This window comes from Musca domestica, unplaced genomic scaffold, assembly GCF_030504385.1.
Source record: "Musca domestica strain aabys unplaced genomic scaffold, Musca_domestica.polishedcontigs.V.1.1 22, whole genome shotgun sequence".
Lineage (NCBI taxonomy): Eukaryota > Metazoa > Arthropoda > Insecta > Diptera > Muscidae > Musca > Musca domestica.
In genome coordinates, this window is record NW_026712262.1 from 10,515,617 (window position 1) to 10,537,402 (window position 21,786).

General features: G+C 38.4%; 1 protein-coding gene across 3 annotated transcripts in view; it reads right to left on the minus strand.

Moving 5' to 3' along the window:
* LOC101901654 (transmembrane protein 132B) overlaps window positions 1-21,786 on the minus strand; it is a 261,310-nt gene that overhangs the window by 212,137 nt on the left and 27,387 nt on the right. For all 3 annotated transcript variants that reach the window (XM_059122968.1, XM_059122967.1, XM_059122969.1), the window contains exon 2: window positions 2,003-2,298. In XM_059122968.1, the coding sequence (XP_058978951.1) occupies window positions 2,003-2,298 (296 nt within the window). The remainder of the gene's footprint in view (window positions 1-2,002; window positions 2,299-21,786) is intronic.

Sequence of the window (21,786 nt, forward strand, 5' to 3'; positions counted from 1 at the left end):
TCAGTAGCGGGACCACCCGGCCCATTTTCCAGGTTTCGGGCACTATGTAGGTGGCTAGCGACAAATTGAGAACTTTCGTTAAGTACTCGACTCCCGGCGTATCCAGCTGCTTCAACATTACCATTGAGATTCCGTCCGGGCCCAACGCTTTGGATGACTTAGCGTTACGGATGACATTTGCAACATCACCCATCGTAAACTGTGGTGGTTCCTCCTCGGCGGGAAGAGATCTGATACGACGTAGTACTCTTCGCTTCGCCCTATCGCTCACGGGGTGCTCGACAAATTGTCGGTTAAAATATTCCGCGCACCTCTTCGGATCAGTCACCGTTACGTCGTTAAAAGTGACTGAGGTCCTATCATCCTTTTTTCCAGGGTTCGAGAGCGATTTAACCGTTACCCACAGCTTACTCATATCGGTTCCAATGTTGCAGCACTTCAGATGGTCTAGCCACTTTTTCCTCTTATGCTCCTGTACCAACCGGTTGACTTCCACTGTCAAATCACTGATTCTAGGATCAGTAGGGTTGGTACGACGGAGATCATCACGCTCATTTGCTAATCCCGCTGCCTCTGCTGGGAAGTTTGGTCTTAACTCGGGTATTCGACCAGCAGGTATATAGCGAGCGGCTGCAGCTCTGATGATGTTTCGGAAAATCCTTTCTGCTACCCGAACATCAGAAGGGTTGGGCAGTTCTCTGAAGCGGCGGTTGGTGAATTCTCTGAACTCTGGCCAGTGAGCTTTCCCATGGTTAAGGAAAGTGCGGCGTTCAGAGGTTATGAAATCGGGCGACCTGCTTATGGAGACGATTATCGGGAGATGGTCTGAGCCAAGAGAAATGACGGGTTGCCAAGTCACGTCATTTATCAGACCGGGTGACACTATGGTTAAGTCCGGCGAACTGTGACACTCTCCTCTTATTCGGGTGGGGGCATCCTCGTTAACCGTGCAGAATGTGGAGCAGTCAATCTGCTCTGCCAGCGCTGATCCCCTCTGGTCATTACCTAGGACGGAATGCCACAACTCATGGTGGGCATTAAAATCCCCTAGTACCAGGCGGTTATTGCCTACCAATAATGGGCTAATATCAGGCAAATAACGCGGTTCACAGCTATTAATCGGCGGGATATACACATTAAGCACCTCTACCTCGGCAGTTCCACACTTGACTGCTACCCCCATACATTACATGTAAAAGGGGGGGGAGGACGCTGACGTATGCCAATAGGCATATGTCGGCAAGCCAAAGACGAAATTAAAAACAAGATTTTCCGGACATAAGCCGGATCAAAAAATTGACAAGCCTCTCGAACAAAATACTGCTCTAACTGCCCATTGCACATTGACAAGACATAAACCCAACCTTAAATACGTCGACATATTGGCACAAGAAAAAATTACAAAAGACGATTTACATTGGAAATGTTACATGTTATTACCAAATAACAAACGAATTAATTATAAAATCGATACAGACCACTGTGTTTACATTTACAGAAGCCTAGTTCATAAACACCGACGAAAGAAAACTTATGTGGCGTTGTAACTTCACTTGGTTCGCTCTGTATTCGTTGTTTGGCCCTTAACTATGAACAAACTTCCTAAAATTTGTTCAAAATGTCAACATGTATACAAAAAAGTTGAAAACGTGAATGAAAATTGTAAAATTAATTATAAAATAAATCTTTGGGAGAAAAACAATAATTTCTTCTATTCATATTAGTGAGAATTCATGTATTTTAGTATAAATTCCCATTAAAAACAGCAAACAACATTTTTGAAAAAAATGAATTATTTTATTATGAATTACGATTCGTGACGTATGAACAGGTTAATTCGTGTACCTAATTCTGAGAGCGAACAACGTGATTGAAAGTGTAATGAGAATATAGCATAAGCTTCATAGTGACAGCCAAGCTATTAATTAAATAAGTAAAATACTTTTAAAATTGTTAATAGTAATAATAATAACAATAATAATAATTATATTTTAATACCTACATTCAGGTAGTTATGTTGATCTTCCATGGTATCTGGCACAATGTATCTTGCAGGCACAGTTTGTTTAGTAGAAAAGGGCCCATAACTAGCTCTTATCGATACAGGTTGTGTGGTTTGAACTACTGTGAAACGATCAACAGATAGAATAGAATCATAAGTTGTACGCGTTCGTAGAGGCGGCAAAGGTGAAGAGTGGCTGGTAGATATCTCTGGAGAAACTGGTGGCTGTCGAGCATGTTTCAAAAAAAAGCCGCTGTCTGCCGACTCAAAGTGAACTTCCACGCCCTGGCATCCGCCTGAAAATATATATTTATTATTTATAATCGGAATTACATTAATTAGAAACTTATGTTGATAAAAAATAGGATCTACAAGTTTTTAGTGGACACATATTTAGCTGATTAATTTATGTATTGTGCATTTTTGCTAGCATTCATGTGATCATCTTCTATGTATTTCAATAAAACTCAATGTTTGTATGTGTTAGTAAACCTATTAGTAGAATTCAGTGGATTTCAATTCAAACACATACTGTTGAACCGACATTTTAAATCCAGATTGGTTTTCCTTTCAAGCACATGAATTTGAAGGAAATGGTCGATTAAGCGCTAATTCGACTAACTTTCTGTTTATATGCATTATTTTCTTAACATTGTTTTAAAAGTAATATTAATAAATGATGACAGAATAAAATATTTTGCATACAACATGCCTTAATTAAATTTTCAAACATAGCAAAGCCAATGATCGAATTGTCAGTGAACTTGAATTAAATAAATATTAGGTTAACATAAACAGAACTGCAAGAATGTCAACGGCTATTATTTTTACCATTTTTAACTGAACTTTAGAATGAATGCTGTATTTGCAAATTAAAGAAAATAATACTCAAAAATAAAAGAAAGAAATAACTGTATACATATCTTTGTGTGTATGTTTAATTGTTTTTACTCCGCCGCGTTGACATCGTTCAATCAGCTGCAATATCAGTTGTTGATTGATAAGACCTTAAAGCTGGTGTAGGTGTAAATGGAGTCACTTTTGTTTGTAATTTTAAACGGAGTCTCCAAACCAACACGCCGAGCAGAATGATAAGGAAGCAAAGGAAAGAAGTGTAGCTAACCGCATGATGATGTAAACTTTTTGAGTAGATTAGTTGAGGCAAATGCCGTAGTTGTGATTCATTTGATTGTTTTTGTAAATTATCCCACACATCGAGACGAATCTTAAATGGAGTGGTGTTGGTATATATTAAAACCTTTTCTATATCCTGTTGTTAACTTAATGAATGTATGTCTTTTAGTCTAACAAAGGAATGTGTAGGTTATTTGAAGCTTTAAAATGACGATGAATGGTAATAAACTTTTTTTTATCACGCAGTTGGGACCAATTTCCATTATCCAACATTTTTTAAGGTGATGAGGGAACTTTCCGTTCCACATACATGCAAAACTGTCGTTCCTGTAATTCTTTTGAGATTGCAATGGTTTATCGATTGGTTATTAAACATATTGATCTCGCAGCGACTGACAACTAAATTTCTCCTAATTTTGAGTTGCTGATTTTGGCAAAGATTTCTAGTTTTGCCTTGTTGATAGTCCGTGAGATTTCTTCAGCATAGTCCGCATAAATAACGCCAAATATTGAACACACAGTGTTACCAACTATGTTGAATAGAGATCTCTTAAAGCATCTTTAATAAATAACTCATTTTCTTGAAGCAATTCATTTTTTATCTGATTAAGGTTGTTCAAGAAAATATTGCACATCTCGTGCTGATGTATTTCGAGACACATTAGCTGCAAGTTTGCAAGCCAGATAATTTTATTTTAGATAAAAAGGGTGTTAAATCACTGTTCCCATTCCTCCAAAATACAGTCCCGGATCATTCTGAAATTTTTAAACTTGTACTTGCACAGTTGTTGTTAAATCATCAAAATACCGAATATAAGGTGGTACCATGGGAGTTATAAAACGTGGACCTGCACAGACAATTTTCTGGCATATGTTGTAGTATCCATTACGAACTTCAAATACAAAATGTCGAACTTCAAATACAAATGATGTCGCTAAAATCATCAAAATACCGAATATCGGGGGTACCGTTATATGGGCGCTATACGAAGACGTGGACCTACATGACCCATTTTCTGTTTTATGCTGTAGTATCTATTACGAACTTTAAATACCAAATTTGAAACAATTCCGGTAAATAATGTCGCTAAAATCAGCAAAATACCGAATATCAGGGGTACCGTTATATGGGGGCTATACGAAGACGTGGACCTGCGCAGACAATTTTCTGCCATAGGCTGTAGTATCCATTACGAACTTCACATTCAAAATTGGAAACAATTCCGGTAAATAATGTCGCTAAAATCATTAAAATACCGAATATTGGGAGTACCGTTATATGGGCCTACAAGGCCACTTTTCTGTTTTATACTTTAGTACATATTACGAACTTCAAATACCAAATTTGAAACAATTCCTGTGAATAATGTCGCTAAAATCATCAAAATACCGAATATCGGGAGGCACCGTTATATGAGGGCTATTCGAAGACGTGAGCCTACATGGCCCATTTTCTGTCTAAGGCCGTAGTATCCATGACGAACTTTAAATACCAATTTTGAAACAATTCCGGTAAATAATGTCGGCGAACACATTTACAATTCTGGCCATTTCATCGGAGGAAAATTGTCTTCCTTTGTAATGACCATATCTCCTTTCATAAGATTGTTCATCATTTTCTTCCATTTCTAACGTTGTTGCAGTTCTTGTAAATATTCCTCCTTTTTCCAGAATTGCTGCCGAATTTGTGAAACTAACTTCTAGTGGGAGGTGCTGGACATTTTCAACGTATTTGCTCTGCTTTCTGCTTGCGAATTTAGAGCTTATCCTATTAGAAAATGTCCCGGCGTCAGTGCTTCAAGAATTACTGGATCGTTAAATAGAGGTGTAAGAGACCGCGAATTCGGGATAGCCTCAATTTCCACGATGATAGTTTCTAATTATTCATATGTTAGTGATTCTGTTGTTATACTGCGTACCAAGAGACGTTTTGCGGATTTCACTGCAGCTTCCCATACACCTCCTAAATGAAGTGTCTTCATGGAATAAAATGAAATTGTATGCCCCTAGCACTTGCAGCGGAAATAAATTAATCTTGTGCATTCTTTGCCTAAATGTTTTTCGATAGTAGCATTATCAGAATATATGTTTTGGCAATGCCCGCGGCGAGCAATAAATCGTTTGAGGGCAACAATGAATGATTCAGTGCATAAGTCATAGAACTGCTTTTATTGCAAAGGATCAAAACACAGCTACATATGCCTTAGTTGGTCATTTGCCCCTCACCTTGTAATGTACCCAAAATGGGCCGCAATAGTCCACTACACAATTTATGAATGGTCGAGCAGGAACCACCCTTGTTGGTGGCAGATGGCCCATCATTTGTTAATATAGTTGTGGTCGCACTCTGGTACACCTGATGCATTTTTGAACAGTGGGTCATGCTGTGTGGGGGTTGCTTGCTGCCTTGATTGGGCAAAATCGCTGCCTTATTGTGTTCAAAATTACCGGGTCCATAATGCTTGTTCTCCTCTTGAGTCATCTTAAACAGTATTTTTACCAGCGGATCGTAATATGGCAGAATTATTAGGTGTTTCGCATCTAGCTGTAGCATAGAGTGTTCCAATCTGCCTCCTACATGAAGAATGTCAGAAAATGGTGATAGACTGTATGGGGAACTATGTTTGTCAAGTTGATTCTCAGCCTTCGACTCTTTAATCTTAGGTGAAAATTCTGAAGATTGCATAGCATGAGTATTAAGGCGAAGAGAGCCGTCTAATTCTTTGGAATTAAGTGCGATGTGAAAACATCCATCAGGCCGTTGCGTCTTTGGTATCCGTGCGTTTCTTGTGAATCTAAGCACGTATGCCACAATTTCCTGAATGAATTGTTGTGTTCTATTTCATATATGAAATGGATTTCAACATTGACTATTGCTGTAGTAGCTTCAGCTTTAAACTCCATTTTATTATTAAAAACACCTTGAGAAGAGACCGGTCATAGCTCTTCTTTTCCATGAAGAAAGACAAGTCCATGAAACCAAAACCGACATTTAGACAGATCTGTCGGTTTAAGTCATCCTGGTAGAATGTCGGCAGGTTTATCTTTGGATGGGACGTGTTTCCATTGTTCTGGTAATGTTAATGTTTGGATAACTGATACACTATTTGCTACAGGTTTTGTATAAGTTTGACTGCGATTTTATCAAGGCGAGTACGATCTCAGAATCTGTCCATAGAGAAATAGGATGAATTTAAAGCCTTAGATCAGCCTTTACTCTGTTAGCCAGCTGAGCTGCTACCACTGCGGCATATAATTCTAATCGGGTAGTGTTTGTTGTTTCAAAGGAGTTATCCTGGACATAGCACAAATCAGACGTACATCTACGCCCCCGTCCTTTGTAATAAAGCGAATGCAAACAGCAGCGCCAAAGGCTTTTTCGGATATTTTTTAATCTGAATCTCTCCACAAAATTCATGTCTTGGGATGTTGAAATTGTTGAGACCATCTAATTCAGTTCGGAATGCTTTCCACGTAGCGCAAAGTTTTTCGGTTAATGGTTCATCCCAATCTAATGTAAGTTACCACAGCTGCTGAATAAATATTTTTTGCTTTCACAACAATTGGTGCAAGTAGACCAAGAGAGTCGAAAAGTTTGGCGAGTTCAGACGTAACTGAGCGTTTTGTTACTACTTGGAGATCATCAATATGTACCTTTACGCAAAATTGATCGGCTTGCGGCATCCAATATAATCCCAATGTTTTAATGGTTGTTCTTATATTTTCGTTAAAATCCAAGTTGACTTATAGATCACTATGTGGTATATTCTTCAGCAGTATTTGAGTATTTGAAGACAATTTTCTAAGATTGAAGCCGAGTTGCTTAAAAATAGTAATTAATTGCCTTTGAGTCTCAATAGCTGTACTTAGGCTATCGACACCACTGAGACCGTCATTCATATACAAATTTTCACTGAGCGTTTGTGATCCAAGTGGATAACGATTCGTGTTGTTCTCTGCAATCTTCTGTAAACATTTTGCAGCCAAGTATAGTGCTGTCCGTGTACCATAAGTTACAGTGTTTAGCTTGGCCCAGTGTACGTTAACTCATTTAATGAATAACCTAAAGACGTTTTTGCGGATGCATCATATACGACCCTTAGTTTGATTGTAGTGCCGGGAGCAAGCACGATATACACACTTAGTTTAGTAAACACTAATTAACAAATTTTAGTAAAGTCAGACGCTGAAAATACGCTTTAGTCATTAAAACAAAACATTATAGATTTAAGTATTTCTTTCTTTACATTAAAATAGTAAACTTTCGTGTTAAAATAAAAAAAAAAAACAAAGACTCAATAAATTTGAATTGAATTGACCCTTAGTTTGGTTTAAGAACACAGTGATGCGGAATAAAATATTTAGGGTTTGATATGGCACCCACGTCAACTTTTTCCATGTGTCCTAGTTGCTCATATTCTTGCATGAACTTTATGTATTGCATTCTGTTATCTTCTTTCTGTAGAAGTGGTGTTCCAAACTCATAAATCGGCTATACATGGGATTTCCCCAATGATGTTGAAGATTCTCGAAAAGTCTTACAATAAAACGACCGTTCTGATCAGTCTGAACATGTTGGTTGTAATGGGATTCGCAAAGCTTTTCTAAGGGAGACATTACTTTCTCTGTTGTTTTTACTTCTTCAAGTTTCCATAGTTTCTCAATCGCTTGTTCCGCTGAAGCTGAATAAAATAGTAGCGATGTTGACTTGTGTGGTTGAGGTTGATTTTTGGTTTGCGGCAATAGATGATTTTCAGATTTTCTTGGCAAATGTAGTAATGTATTGCGCTTATTTTTACATTTTTTGCAGTTGCCAGAAGTGCAAGTTTTTGCCGCATGATTAGACTTAAAACAATTTGCACACAATTTATATTGCTGCAGCCATTTGAGTCTTTCCACATCACATTTTTTTAACATTCGGAAGAGGCTGTTTGTCTACCATCTCCAAGAACAGCTCATAGAACTGACGCCACTTCAAACAATCTCCATTGGGGAATCGTTACCTTCGGTAGCGGAAGTGTACTGTGTGTTGTCATGTCATTTCCCAGTCACGGAACAATTAATACGCCGTCAGTACATTTATCTATTTCATCATTTCATCCATAACCTTTTATGGTCTCCTCTTTGATCCCATAGAATTGCTGCGGCTGTTCCGCTTCAACTAAGTCCAAACTCGGCAAATGGCGACTAAGAACGACCATTCGAGCATTTATTCTTCTGGCAAGTTCCTCCACGTGGGAGGTTGTTGATCCTTCAGTGCATGTTGGCCTGTTTGGGGCAACTGGACAAAGCCAACGTCTGGTGATTCATTTCTGCCTCGATATATTCTACAGTTGCTCCAAACTTCTCGCCGATCGTTCTATGCAGATTCTCTGCACTGTACGGATCATTTTCAGGCAACGACGCCTGCCGATCTTCTTTCAAGAGCGGCTTTCTTAATAGTTTTGATGAATTTCTCGAAGCTAACTCCCCTTTCCTCTTGTTCGACTACAAGGTCTTGAAGAGATGCCATTGTTGACATTTAAACTCACTAGGATTGTTGAGATTTAAATAACACCTTCGGGGTCACCAAAAATGTTAGTAAACCTATTAGTAGAATTTAGTGGACCTCAATTCAATTTAAATCCAGATTGGTTTTCCTTTCAAGCACATGAACTTGAAGGAAATCGTCGATTAATAAAAGCAAAACAATTGATTATGTCAAAAGCGTTAATACGACTAATTTTCTTTATTGTTGGCATTCTTTTTATATGCATTATTTTCTTAACATAGTTTTTAAAGTAATATTAATAAATGATGACGGAATAAAATATTTTGCATACAAAATGCATTAATTGAATTTAAAAACATAGCAAAGGCAATGATCGAATGGCCAGTGAATTTAATGAAAACAATACTCAAAAATAAAATAATGAAATAACTGTATGCATATATTTGTATGCATGTTTAATTGCTTGGTACTTTGTTGTTATGCTTGTGCATATGTATGCGTGTTATTATTGTTGTATGTTCCTTGTAGAATCGAAAACGACTAAACCAAATTTTCCTCAATTTTCACAGAAAAATTAAAGAATTTACTGTGGTGAAAAAATGCCATTATTTTTTTTAGAAATTCGAAGGTTGATTGGAACCTTCCACACGCCTACTTCCTAAAATTGAATTTTGGATTCATCAAAGACCAAGATTGGCTGTTAATATTAAATTGCAAAATCAAAGAAGATCTGGAATTTCACATATGTTCTCATTTATTTAAATTCAAATACATACAATTTGACCTACACTATTGAAAAAGGTATGTAAATCATTCTGTAGTAAATTAGCAGTTTTCTCAGAATTATGAGTAAGGCAAATCATTGACAATAAAAAAAGAATTGGTCCAAGGTGACTTCCTTGCAGAACAACCGATAGAACATCAATCGATTTTGATAGACACCCTTCAAACAAAACTAGCTGTGATCTATCTTTTATGTAATACGATATTCATTTGACTGAGTTTGTATTGGATCCCATGAAATCTAATTTATTTATGACGAGCTCACGGGGTTAACCATAAAAGCAAAAGCATTGTGAAATCGGTATAAATAGTGTCAGTGTGATTACGCTGAACAAACCCTTTCATAACCGTTTATGTAAATTGTGTAAGATTTGTAGTAGTTGAGAAACTACTACGATGTGGACTCTGTAAGGATTGAATTTTGAGAGAAATAACCCCAGCAATTATTTTTTTAAACAATTTTGGTTTGGCACTAAATTTGACAATTATCTTATAATTTCAGACATTTGTTAGACTACCAGACTAGTGTAAAGGTACTATATAAGACTAAGTTAAAGGGAGTACTAATGTGTCTGAACAATTCTTGAGAATTATATTAGGTATGCCATCCGGGCCTGGATGTTAATCTATATTAAACTGTTGAATACGTCTTGACATTGTAGAAAAGGAATACAAATTTGATCAGTCTGCGACAACCCATAGGGATAAGAATCTTTGAATTAACAAGGTGTCCATGAATAAGTTGTAGCAAAAAAATCTGCGAAACATTCATTTAATGAAGATTGATATCACAGAACCGATTAAAAATAGCAAAAATAAAATATATACTGAACAACACCAATTTATTGGTGATTATCATAAAATTTTAGTCATAAAAAAGAGTATATTGTTTGCCTATTTTCTATATACACATAGTGTTATTTTAAAATTAAAGTTTGTGGGCAGAGATTTGACTCTCATTCAATAACAGAAGTTGCACAGAATTGAACAATAAAAGTATAAAGTGTTGTTACGTGAATTACAGTAACACTCATTCTCATTTACACCTCACTACCGGAAGAAAACATTTATGAAATTATAATCAAAATAAGAAAAATTTTCAGGGTATTACTGTTTTTCAATAAGTATAAATATTTAAGATTTTTTCGTCAATAACCACGAAATGTGAAAATTTTGTGTGGGCCAATTAGAAGTACCTTTAATATTTTAGTATTCGCCAAGAAATTCTTTATTACAAAAATGCATTTTTCACATATCCAAAAAGCAGGTAGCGATTGCGCTTCGCGTTCATCACGTGTGTGTCTTTTTCGTTGGCAATTGTTTCATAATTGTTGTTGTTCTTTTGATAGAACATTTTTGTATGACACACTATTCAACATTCCCTTTTATTGGTCATTACATGTTATGACGATGGGTTTGAGTGTGACCGACATGACGGACATCGAGCATTTGGTTGGATGTCACGTACTGTTATGCGTTTGATCAAACAGGACACAACATGACGAGCGTATTCTCTCCATGGCATAAATAGAGAAAATTGTCACATTTGCAGCCCTTAACTCTGAGCATATAAACGGTTAAGTCGAAGCTTATAGCATCTCAAAAAAATAATCTCCCTCAATACTTGATATTATACAAACCTGAACGCTAATAACACCTTCATGTCAGGAGCCATAGATAATGGCCTTTGTACAAGTTGGGATTTACCAGTATGGAGAGTGGCGGATGATTCCAGAATGCCTTGATTAGATTGTGGAGGATTCTTTGGCACTTTCCTAACATCCCCGTTAATTATCGTGACTGGATGTGTCATAACACTGGCATGTCCACACATGGTCTGCAGGACGACGCAATGTTCGAAGGCGAAGCTCACAAAAAAAAAAAAACGAAATAGCTGTCTGGGGCTCAACTGGGAAAGCTCGCGAAGCAACAGGCAAGCAAAAATAGTCAAGGACCTCACAAAGAAGACTGTCCCAAGAATACTTCGACCGAGGGGGAGGAAGTTAACTCCAACATTAACCAGTAAAGAGTCCTAAAGTCGGGCGGGGCCGATTTTATGATACCCTACACCACTTTGCTAATTTAGTTGAGCTCCACTTAATAATTAAAAGTTTTTATGGGAGATTTCAATCATACACGCTTTGATTATAATTATAATTTAAAATTCAAAGGACTAAATATGCCGAAGCATTTGTATCTTTTAAATTCGGACTTGTATTGTCCATTTGGTGCGAAATTAATTTGAAATCGGATAAAAATATATATGGGAACTATATCCAAATCTGAACCGATCTCGATAAAAATCGGCAAAGATATTTCTGAGCTGAATTTGATATATTTCCCTGAATATCGTTGTTACGGAGTGCATATTACGGCTGTGGGTAACAAATACAATAAATCGGATGAACAATATATATGGGAGCTATAACTATATCTGAACCGATCTTCACCAAATTTGGCATACTACCTTCTAGACTAAATTCGGTCGTATGTGCCAAATTCCATCCCATTTGGACAAATATTAGACGTTTAGTGCACAATAAATGGTAAATCGTTATATATGGGAGCTATATCCAAATCTGAACCGATCTCGATAAAATTTAGCAAAGGTATTTCTGAGCTGCATTTGATATATTTCCCCAAATATTGTTGTTACAGAGTGCATATTACGGCTGCGGAGGACAAAAATAACAAATCGGATGAACAATATATATGGGAGCTATAGCTATATCTGAACCGATTAATTTGGCATACTTATTTTCAGGCCTAATTTGGTTGTATGTGCAAAATTCCATACTATTCGGGCTGATATTACACGTTTGGTGCACAATAAAAGGCAAATCGGACGAAGATATATATGGGAGCTATATCTAAATTTTTACCGATTATCTCGAATTTCAATAGGGTTCATCCTTGGGCCAAACAAATGTTGTTTGCAAAATTTCATCTCAATCGGATAATAAATGCGACCTGCATTTTGTTCACAAGAATACGTGGACAGACGGACGGACTGACATGCATAAATCAACTGAGAAAGTGATTCTATGCAGATCATCAAAAGGAACTAAGGGTCTATCTCGTTTCCTTTTGCCTGTTACAAACAAATGCACAAAGACATGATACCCTGACCACCTTGTGGTGTAGGGTATAAAAGGGGAGCCCAGCCAGAGATTCGGCAAAGAAATCGCGGACCCGACAGATGAGGAAGCGGACCGAGGGAACGGGTAAGAAACCTCCAACTTACGCCAAAACAGCAAAAATATATAGGGACGAAATGCACCACGCATTGTCCAATAGAGGTTCAGGTAATTTACACAAAAACCACTTGTTATTTAACCGCTCATGCAAACATTGCCGACCTAAAAGTAATTATCAATTAATAAATCTCTCTTGGGAAAACGGCAGCTTTAAGCCTGTGAGGAAGAGTGAAATTCCTCTCCTATCTAAAACGACGATATACGTCAGAGGATTTGGCATCGATGCAGAATAATACTTGGGATTGGAAGTCCTTCACAGAAAGGATTGGAGTTTACGATCTCTCCTTCGCCAGTCTGACACTGTGTCCTATGTCTCTTATGCGATAAGAGAATCGACCTTGACGAGGACACAAAGAGCGACAGCGAGGAGGGGAAAGAAGAGCCCCCAAGCTACTCAAAACAGAGAAGACCAATGATAGAGGTCATCCAGATAAATCTTCAAATCTAGCTCTGATGGAACAAATTAATACACATAAGATACATATTGGATTAATTCAGGAACCTTGGACTGTTCTACCTACTGTTCTATACCAATTGTCTTGCCTACTGTTCTACACAATTGTCAACCTCGGACGCAACAGCACGGGAAGGGAGCAGGGGAAATAAAATTCATAAAATTCACAATCTGGAAAATAGCGTAGTTTCAAACAAGCATTAAATATGTTTGTAAGATGCTTGACTCCAACCCTTAGCAACTTTTTAAAACATTTGTTGCTTATTCCATCAATACAGGATGATTTATTATTCTTTAGCTTCAAATATTGTGGATCTGGTATTGCAATATTTATACAATCAACAGCTTCTAGAATTGTATTTATATCACATTTTTGTCCCTGTGTAAAGAACATTTCCCTATTTTAAGAGGAGGCCTATTCTTTTTCTTCAATACCTTTGATGTTTTTTCAGAAAAGAGATAAGACTTCACATTTTCGTTAGTGATGTATTCCAATTTGCATTTCTAATATTGGTTAATTCAATATTAATTTTCCTATTGAACACATTTATTTGATGGCTCACGGGTATCCAGAAGACTAAAATGGCAGAGGACACTTTCCGCACTATCTTTTTAATAACACTATCTCTTTACTTCTCTACTCCCTTTTCCTTCTCTCTAAACCAGGATGATCACAATGGACCAATAGTAATAAAAATCCTTTTATTACTGTTGACGTAAATGGAAAGAATTTTGTGAAAAATTACCGCAGTAATTGGTTTTTCAAACAAATTTAAAATGACACAAAATGTGACACATTTGTTCGATTTATGTTAAGGTATAATATACGTTTTTTACCCAAAAAGTAGAAAAGTAAGTAATTAAACAATATAGCTCAAGGGAATGATAATGTTAAATATATTTTAAATTAAGCAAACTATGACTGACATTGAACGTATACAAATTTAATCAGTCTGTGACAACTTACAAGGATATGCATCTTTGATTTCAACTCACTCAACAACTCTGCAAAACATTTAGCAATATCAAAGCCTGTGGCAAATTCTTTACAATTAAAAATTGTTATTGATATAAACACAAGCAAGCAAAGGAGCTACTTAATTTTGTATTCAAAACCATGGTGCAACACAAATTAAAACAATCTCAACAGGATTGCCAAGTGTTGTGAAAAATAATTTTACTTTAAAATATCAAGTATATCTATGAAAAACGTTTGTCGTGTCAACTAATAACTAATATGAAAACAAACTTATATAAGCTTCGAACATTCCAGCTATCTTTGTGTGGATTTTCCTTTTGTATTATTCTAAAACCCTCCTTAATTTTCGATTCCAAAGATGCGATCAATCATCGATGGGTTGGCATATTTTTTGCACTACTTCTTCTATTTACAAATAATGGCAGGTAAAGATCTATATCGATTCCGGATGCTAAGCATGGAATTATAACCAGACTTTTTGCATGATATCTTCAGCCAACCACACCCAAACTCATACGATGTCGTTTTCACCCAACATTCGACATGCAATTTTCAGCAACTAGCACCTACTGTGGCCAAGGCAATTGCTATTAAATATTTGTAGCCAGACTGAAGATGTACATGATCAGCTATTTAGCTAGTTTTTTATATGCTAGCTATTCTTGTTTAGTCTTAACCGGCAATGAAGCAACAACTTCAGCACACAAAAAACAATTACTCTGATTTTTGCAGTTGCTTTTTTTGTTTTAGCCGATTGAGTAGCCCGAAATATATTTTATGGTTGTGTGTTGTTACGTAACGTAATACAGAAATAGAAATTTATTTGAGCTTGTCAGCTAGTCGAATTTTATTTTTTAATTGTACCTCACTAATATTTTTTTCTGAAATTGTTGAATAACATCATCCAAAGCTAAAATACATTTTAATTTAAAAACTTCATCATTATTGTATATTGCATAAGAACCCGATTTATATTGCATATTGTAAGATGCAAAATTTGTATAAGCAAAATTAAAAAGAAATATTTTTTGTTGGCTGAAAACCTAGGTAGAAGTAGTACTGCTTTTTTGTAATAAAAGATCTATTAGACGAAATGGAATGTAATATCAAATGTTGTAATAGACGAAATGAAATGTAATATCAAATTTTGCATATTTAGAAGTTATACATATCGTATGATACATTGTGAATTACACAAGTAAAGTATATGTAATTTTTTCCATCACAGCGACCTATTTTAATAGGAAATATATAATTTGAACAAAATAGCTGTTTGTTTGTTATGTGATAACATATAAAAAAATCATTTTTTTAGAAAATATAATATAACAACAATTTAATCAAAGAAAATAAAAAAACATATACAACCGTAACATTGATAAATCTTATGTAAAATGTGAGACACATATAGAAATACACATGGAATATGAAAACAAGTAAAAAAAACTTTTAATACCCTCCACTTTAGGGCAAAGGAAACATTAGAACCCATTATGACCCACAAATACCAATTTTTAGACATAATCGTGCAAAATGTGCCAAAAATTAACAAAATACCGCATATCGAGAGGTACCGTTATATGGGAGCATCAAATCGTGGGTCTATATAAACAATGTTTAGCGACCAGAGCTAGAACCCATTATGGCCCACAAATACCGATTTGTAGATAAATCCATGAAAAAATGTGGCAAAAATCAAAAAATACTGGATATCGAGATGTACCGTTATATGGAGGCACCAAATCGTGGGTCTATACAAACAATGTTTAGCCACCGGAGCTAGAACCCATCTTGGCCAACAAATTCAAATTGTTAGACATATTCGTGGAAAAATGTGTCAAAAATCATCAAAATATCGAATATTGGGAGGTACCGTTATAAGGGGACCTATACATACAATGTTTCGCCACCGGAGTTAGAATCCGTCATGGCAAATAAATTGTCACAAACTGGGTAAGTGTTCTGCACATCGTTGTCAATCCGGGCCCAATAGGAATTTAGGCGGCCGCACCTTCCGGATCTTAACTGAGCGAAAACTACTTCGGGTTTTTGGGGGATGGTCTCCTAGTACAGTATTCATTCTATATCCTTCCATGACTTTGTGAGACCGCGGGCCCAATTTTTTTAAGATGAACATGTGTGTTTTTTGTGGGCTTATGAATACAGTTATATCCGTGAATTAATTGAGTAGGTAAGTTTAGATACATTTATATCTAAGTGAGTCGCGGACTACAAGAATAGTCTTAAGGATATAATGTGACTTTGTTTCGATACAGTTAAATCTAATCATCCCTCGGACTACAATAATAGTCTTGTCGATTTCTTCACTAATCATCCCGCGGACTACAGTAATAGTCTTAGAAAATCTCTTGATCGTTAATAATAAATAATTCAATAACACCTATAAATGTGTAAATTTATTCTTGTGTGTCTATTATATTTTTCACCACGAAAGTAACTTTCGTATACTTGTGGTGTCCTTTCTTGCATTTGCTGTTTTGTGTAAGTTGTTGCATTTACCGCCTACAACTATTTTCGAAGCTCTAAAAACACTTTCCAATCTTAAAAACTAAGATTTAAATCAACGCAAATAGCAATCAAAGTAATACACAAAATAAACAAGTAAAAACACTAAGTTCGGCCGGGCCGAACTTTTAATACCCTCCACCTTAGGGCAAAGGAAATATTAGAACCCATTATGACACACAAATACAAATTTCTTGGAAAATGTCCCGAAAATCAACAAAATACCGGATATCGAAAGGTACCATTATATGAGAGCACCAAATCGTGAGTCTATAAAAAAATGTGACAAAAATCATAAAATTATCGAATATCGGGAGGTACCGCTGTACCAAAACGTGGACCTATACATACAATGTTTCGCCACCGCTGCCAGAACCCATTACGACTAACAAATACCAATTTTTAGACAAATCCGTGAAAAAATGTAACAAAAACCATCATAATACCGAATATCGGGAGATACCGTTATATGGGAGCTATACCAAAGCGTGGACCCATACATAGAATATTTCGCCACACGAACTAGTACCCATTACCCGGCAGCGGGTTCTACGATACCGGATTGACCCGAAACAACAAGATTCCAGTTTCGGCCAGCGGCTGCCAACCCAGTATGTACATGTTTGTGTTTGTTTATTTTTCTGCATTGGGAGCAGCATATCCCGGAATGCTTGCTCCGGATTTTATTGGTCCGTGCCGGGATTGAGGAAAACCCCGGACCTTGGTTCTGCTCGGTTTGTCAAAACGTCATCCACCACAGATCTGTCTCGGTGCGATGTAATGGATGCAGAGAGTGGGTGCACTTCAAGAACTGTTCCGGATTAAGGCGTTTGCGAGACTACAGCGAAAGGGATTATGTTGCGACTTGCTGCAGTAACGTAGTCCCCAGCGAGTCCTCTTCTTCGTCGTCCTCGTCAGAGACGTCGTCGGAGTATGGCACTCCACCTCAGTCTCCAGAACAGCAACCAACACCGCAGCACCTAACGCCACATGTTGCTGTTCCAACTCCGGATTGTGCATCGTTCTTGCAATTCAATTGCAACGGACTTCGAGGCAAAATAGATGAGATAGTGGAATTTATGAGTCGGAGGAATATTAAGATCGCAGCGGTGCAGGAAACCAAGCTGAATGAAAATTGCAGCCTACAACGTTGTTATGGTTACAACGTACTAAGGAAGGATCGCACCAGAAGTGGAGGTGGGGGATTAGCGTTCCTGTTACACCATTCTGTTCAGTACAGGCCTATCTCGCTTGAGCTAGTCTCTAGTGACCCATACATGGAATGTATGGGGGTAGCAGTCAAGTGTGGAACTGCCGAGGTAGAGGTGCTTAATGTGTATATCCCGCCGATTAATAGCTGTGAACCGCGTTATTTGCCTGATATTAGCCCATTATTGGTAGGCAATAACCGCCTGGTACTAGGGGATTTTAATGCCCACCATGAGTTGTGGCATTCCGTCCTAGGTAATGACCAGAGGGGATCAGCGCTGGCAGAGCAGATTGACTGCTCCACATTCTGCACGGTTAACGAGGATGCCCCCACCCGAATAAGAGGAGAGTGTCACAGTTCGCCAGACTTAACCATAGTGTCACCCGGTCTGATAAATGACGTGACTTGGCAACCCGTCATTTCTCTTGGCTCAGACCATCTCCCGATAATCGTCTCCATAAGCAGGTCGCCCGATTTAATAACCTCTGAACGCCGCACTTTCCTTAACCATGGGAAAGCTCACTGGCCAGAGTTCAGAGAATTCACCAACCGCCGCTTCAGAGAACTGCCCAACCCTTCTGATGTTCGGGTAGCAGAAAGGATTTTCCGAAACATCATCAGAGCTGCAGCCGCTCGCTATATACCTGCTGGTCGAATACCCGAGTTAAGACCAAACTTCCCAGCAGAGGCAGCGGGATTAGCAAATGAGCGTGATGATCTCCGTCGTACCAACCCTACTGATCCTAGAATCAGTGATTTGACAGTGGAAGTCAACCGGTTGGTACAGGAGCATAAGAGGAAAAAGTGGCTAGACCATCTGAAGTGCTGCAACATTGGAACCGATATGAGTAAGCTGTGGGTAACGGTTAAATCGCTCTCGAACCCTGGAAAAAAGGATGATAGGACCTCAGTCACTTTTAACGACGTAACGGTGACTGATCCGAAGAGGTGCGCGGAATATTTTAACCGACAATTTGTCGAGCAACCCGTGAGCGATAGGGCGAAGCGAAGAGTACTACGTCGTATCAGATCTCTTCCCGCCGAGGAGGAACCACCACAGTTTACGATGGGTGATGTTGCAAATGTCATCCGTAACGCTAAGTCATCCAAAGCGTTGGGCCCGGACGGAATCTCAATGGTAATGTTGAAGCAGCTGGATACGCCGGGAGTCGAGTACTTAACGAAAGTTCTCAATTTGTCGCTAGCCACCTACATAGTGCCCGAAACCTGGAAAATGGGCCGGGTGGTCCCGCTACTGAAGCCGATTTCGCTTTTGTCGCCAGTAGCTAAGACTCTTGAGGCTTTACTCCTCCCCAGCATTAGAGGAAGCTATACAGTTGCCAACCACCAGCATGGATTCCGTCCACAACATAGTACCACAACAGCATTACACGCCATTTCCACACATATTAGTAGAGGACTGAACCAGAACAGGCCGTGTGACAGAACAGTGTTGGTAGCCCTTGACCTATCAAAGGCGTTTGATACGGTCAATCATGCCACACTGTTTGAGGACGTACAGAGAACTACCCTCCGGCCAAGTTTGAAACGTTGGATAATCAACTATATGTGTGGACGCCAGTCGTACGTGGAATTCCGGAACAAGAAGTCCAAAGCCCGTAGAGTGAAACAGGGAGTTCCCCAAGGCGGGGTGATATCTCCGGAACTGTTTAACCTCTACCTTTCCGGAATTCCTCGCCCTCCAGACGGCATTGAGATCGTAACGTATGCGGATGATTGTACGATCATGGCGTCGGGTCCAGTGGTCGATGACATATGCGAAAGGTTGAACCCCTATCTCGCGAAGCTTGCCGCATACTTCCACGCGAGGAATATGAAAATATCCGCCACGAAATCAACGGCCACACTCTTTACCACATGGTCTGCGGAGATGAGAACACAGCTGAATGTTCAGGTCGAGGGGAATCTAATACCGACCACGAACTACCCCAAGATTCTTGGGGTAACGTTCGACAGCATGTTCAAGTCGTCCGCGCAAGCCACAGCTATCTGCGACAAGATGAAAAGTAGGAACAAGGTCCTCAAGGCGCTAGCCGGCAGCTCTTGGGGTGCGGACAAAGAAACCTTGTTGACCTCTTATAACGCGATAGGTCGGTCTGTGGTCAACTATGCGGCTCCAGTGTGGTCTGCGAATACTAGTGCTACGCAGTGGAAGAATATCCAGACCTGCCAGAACGCTGCCCTGAGAACTGCGACAGGGTGCCTCCTCATGACACCAGTGGACCATCTACATGAGGAGGCGAAAGTCCCTTCCCTTACGTCAGCATAATCATATGCTTTCGTTGCAGTACCTGCTTGGGTGTTACCGTGAGAGTCATCCCAACCATCATATGGTGGATAACTCTCCCCCACCCAGGCGTGTCAGGAAGGACATACATGATCTAGAGAGGGAGGTCCAGCGCTACAAGAGAGAGCCTCTAGATCAAGAAGCCTATCAGGCAGGTCTGAGTGGCATTCACACCGATGCAGTCGCGGATGCTATTAGCAGTTATAAAGTGAATGCCGTCCTCGGAGTCCACCCCCCATCCATTGCAGCCGAAGAACGTCAGCTGCCTAGACAAACCAGGGTAGTTTTGGCGCAATTACGTTCAGGATGGTGTAGTCGCCTCAATTCGTATTGGGCACGAATTGATGAAGATGTGCGTGACGCCTGCCCGGCGTGCGATACAGGCCCGCACAATACGCTACACCTTTTTAATTGCTCAGCCAAACCTACCCAACTCACTCCAGAGGATCTCTGGCTACAGCCCGTTAAAGTAGCCGAATTTCTAAACCTGGAGCTGGAACCAGATTAGCAGAACAGAAACACACACATGTACTACTGCTACAACAACAACAACAACAACAACCTACAAATACAAATTTTCAGACAAATCCGTGAAAAAGTGTGGCAAAAACCATCAAAATACCGAATATCTGGAGGTACCGCTTTTCATTTTCAATACCAACCATCCTAGACACAATACAAATTGTTCTGCTAAATTTTGACGCTCTACGTCAAATAATATGGGCTGTATCGTGATTGCAACAGACAGACAAGGCGGACATCGTTATATCGACTTAGAATTTTATGCTGATTATGAATATATATACTTTATGGGGTCTACGACAAATATTTAGGGATGTTACAAACGGAATGACAATGTTAATATACCCTCCTTTCCAAGGTGGAGGGTATAAAAATAGCAGTAGATAAATCATAAATATTAAGAATATTTACAATAAATACATAAGAATTAAATAATAAATAAATAGAGATGGGAGCTACTATTTTTGCAGGACTCAATTATGAATTACACAATTTGTTGGGAACATGCGCCAAAATACTGCACTGTCAAAATACTGTCTGAGTCGTTGATAGAAACGAGATTCTAATATTTAGATGAAGATTGGCAAAACGTACGCAGTACTTTTGAGAGCGTTTATCTTGCCGATGATAAAGCTGTGGGCGAAGACTACAAGGTATGGGCAAAGAAAGAATTTGAGTCCGCTTGGGATCAATATCAAAAAAACCAAAGCCAATCTAATGGAAATTTTTTGAAAAAGATAGAAGTCAAGCATTTGATTTGTCTGAGGTGTGCATTAAAGTGCCACCATGTGATACGAAAAACTTCTATGGAAGTTACGAAGAATGACCCACTTTTAGGGACATGTTTATGACCATATACGGCAATCATACTAGATTGACATCAGCTTAGAAATTATACCATTTAAAAATCAAAACTAAAGGTGGGGCCGGCAGGATCGTAGATAGATTTCCGCTATCAGATCTATTTTTATTTTATTTTGATTTTAATTTAGCATGGGATGCGTTAAAGATGCGTTACGAAAACAAGCGAATGTCTGAGTATTTGTTTCTTGTGTGTCTATTTTATTTTTCACCACGTAAGTAACTAATTTTTTAGGTAGTTTGTCAAATAATAAAACAT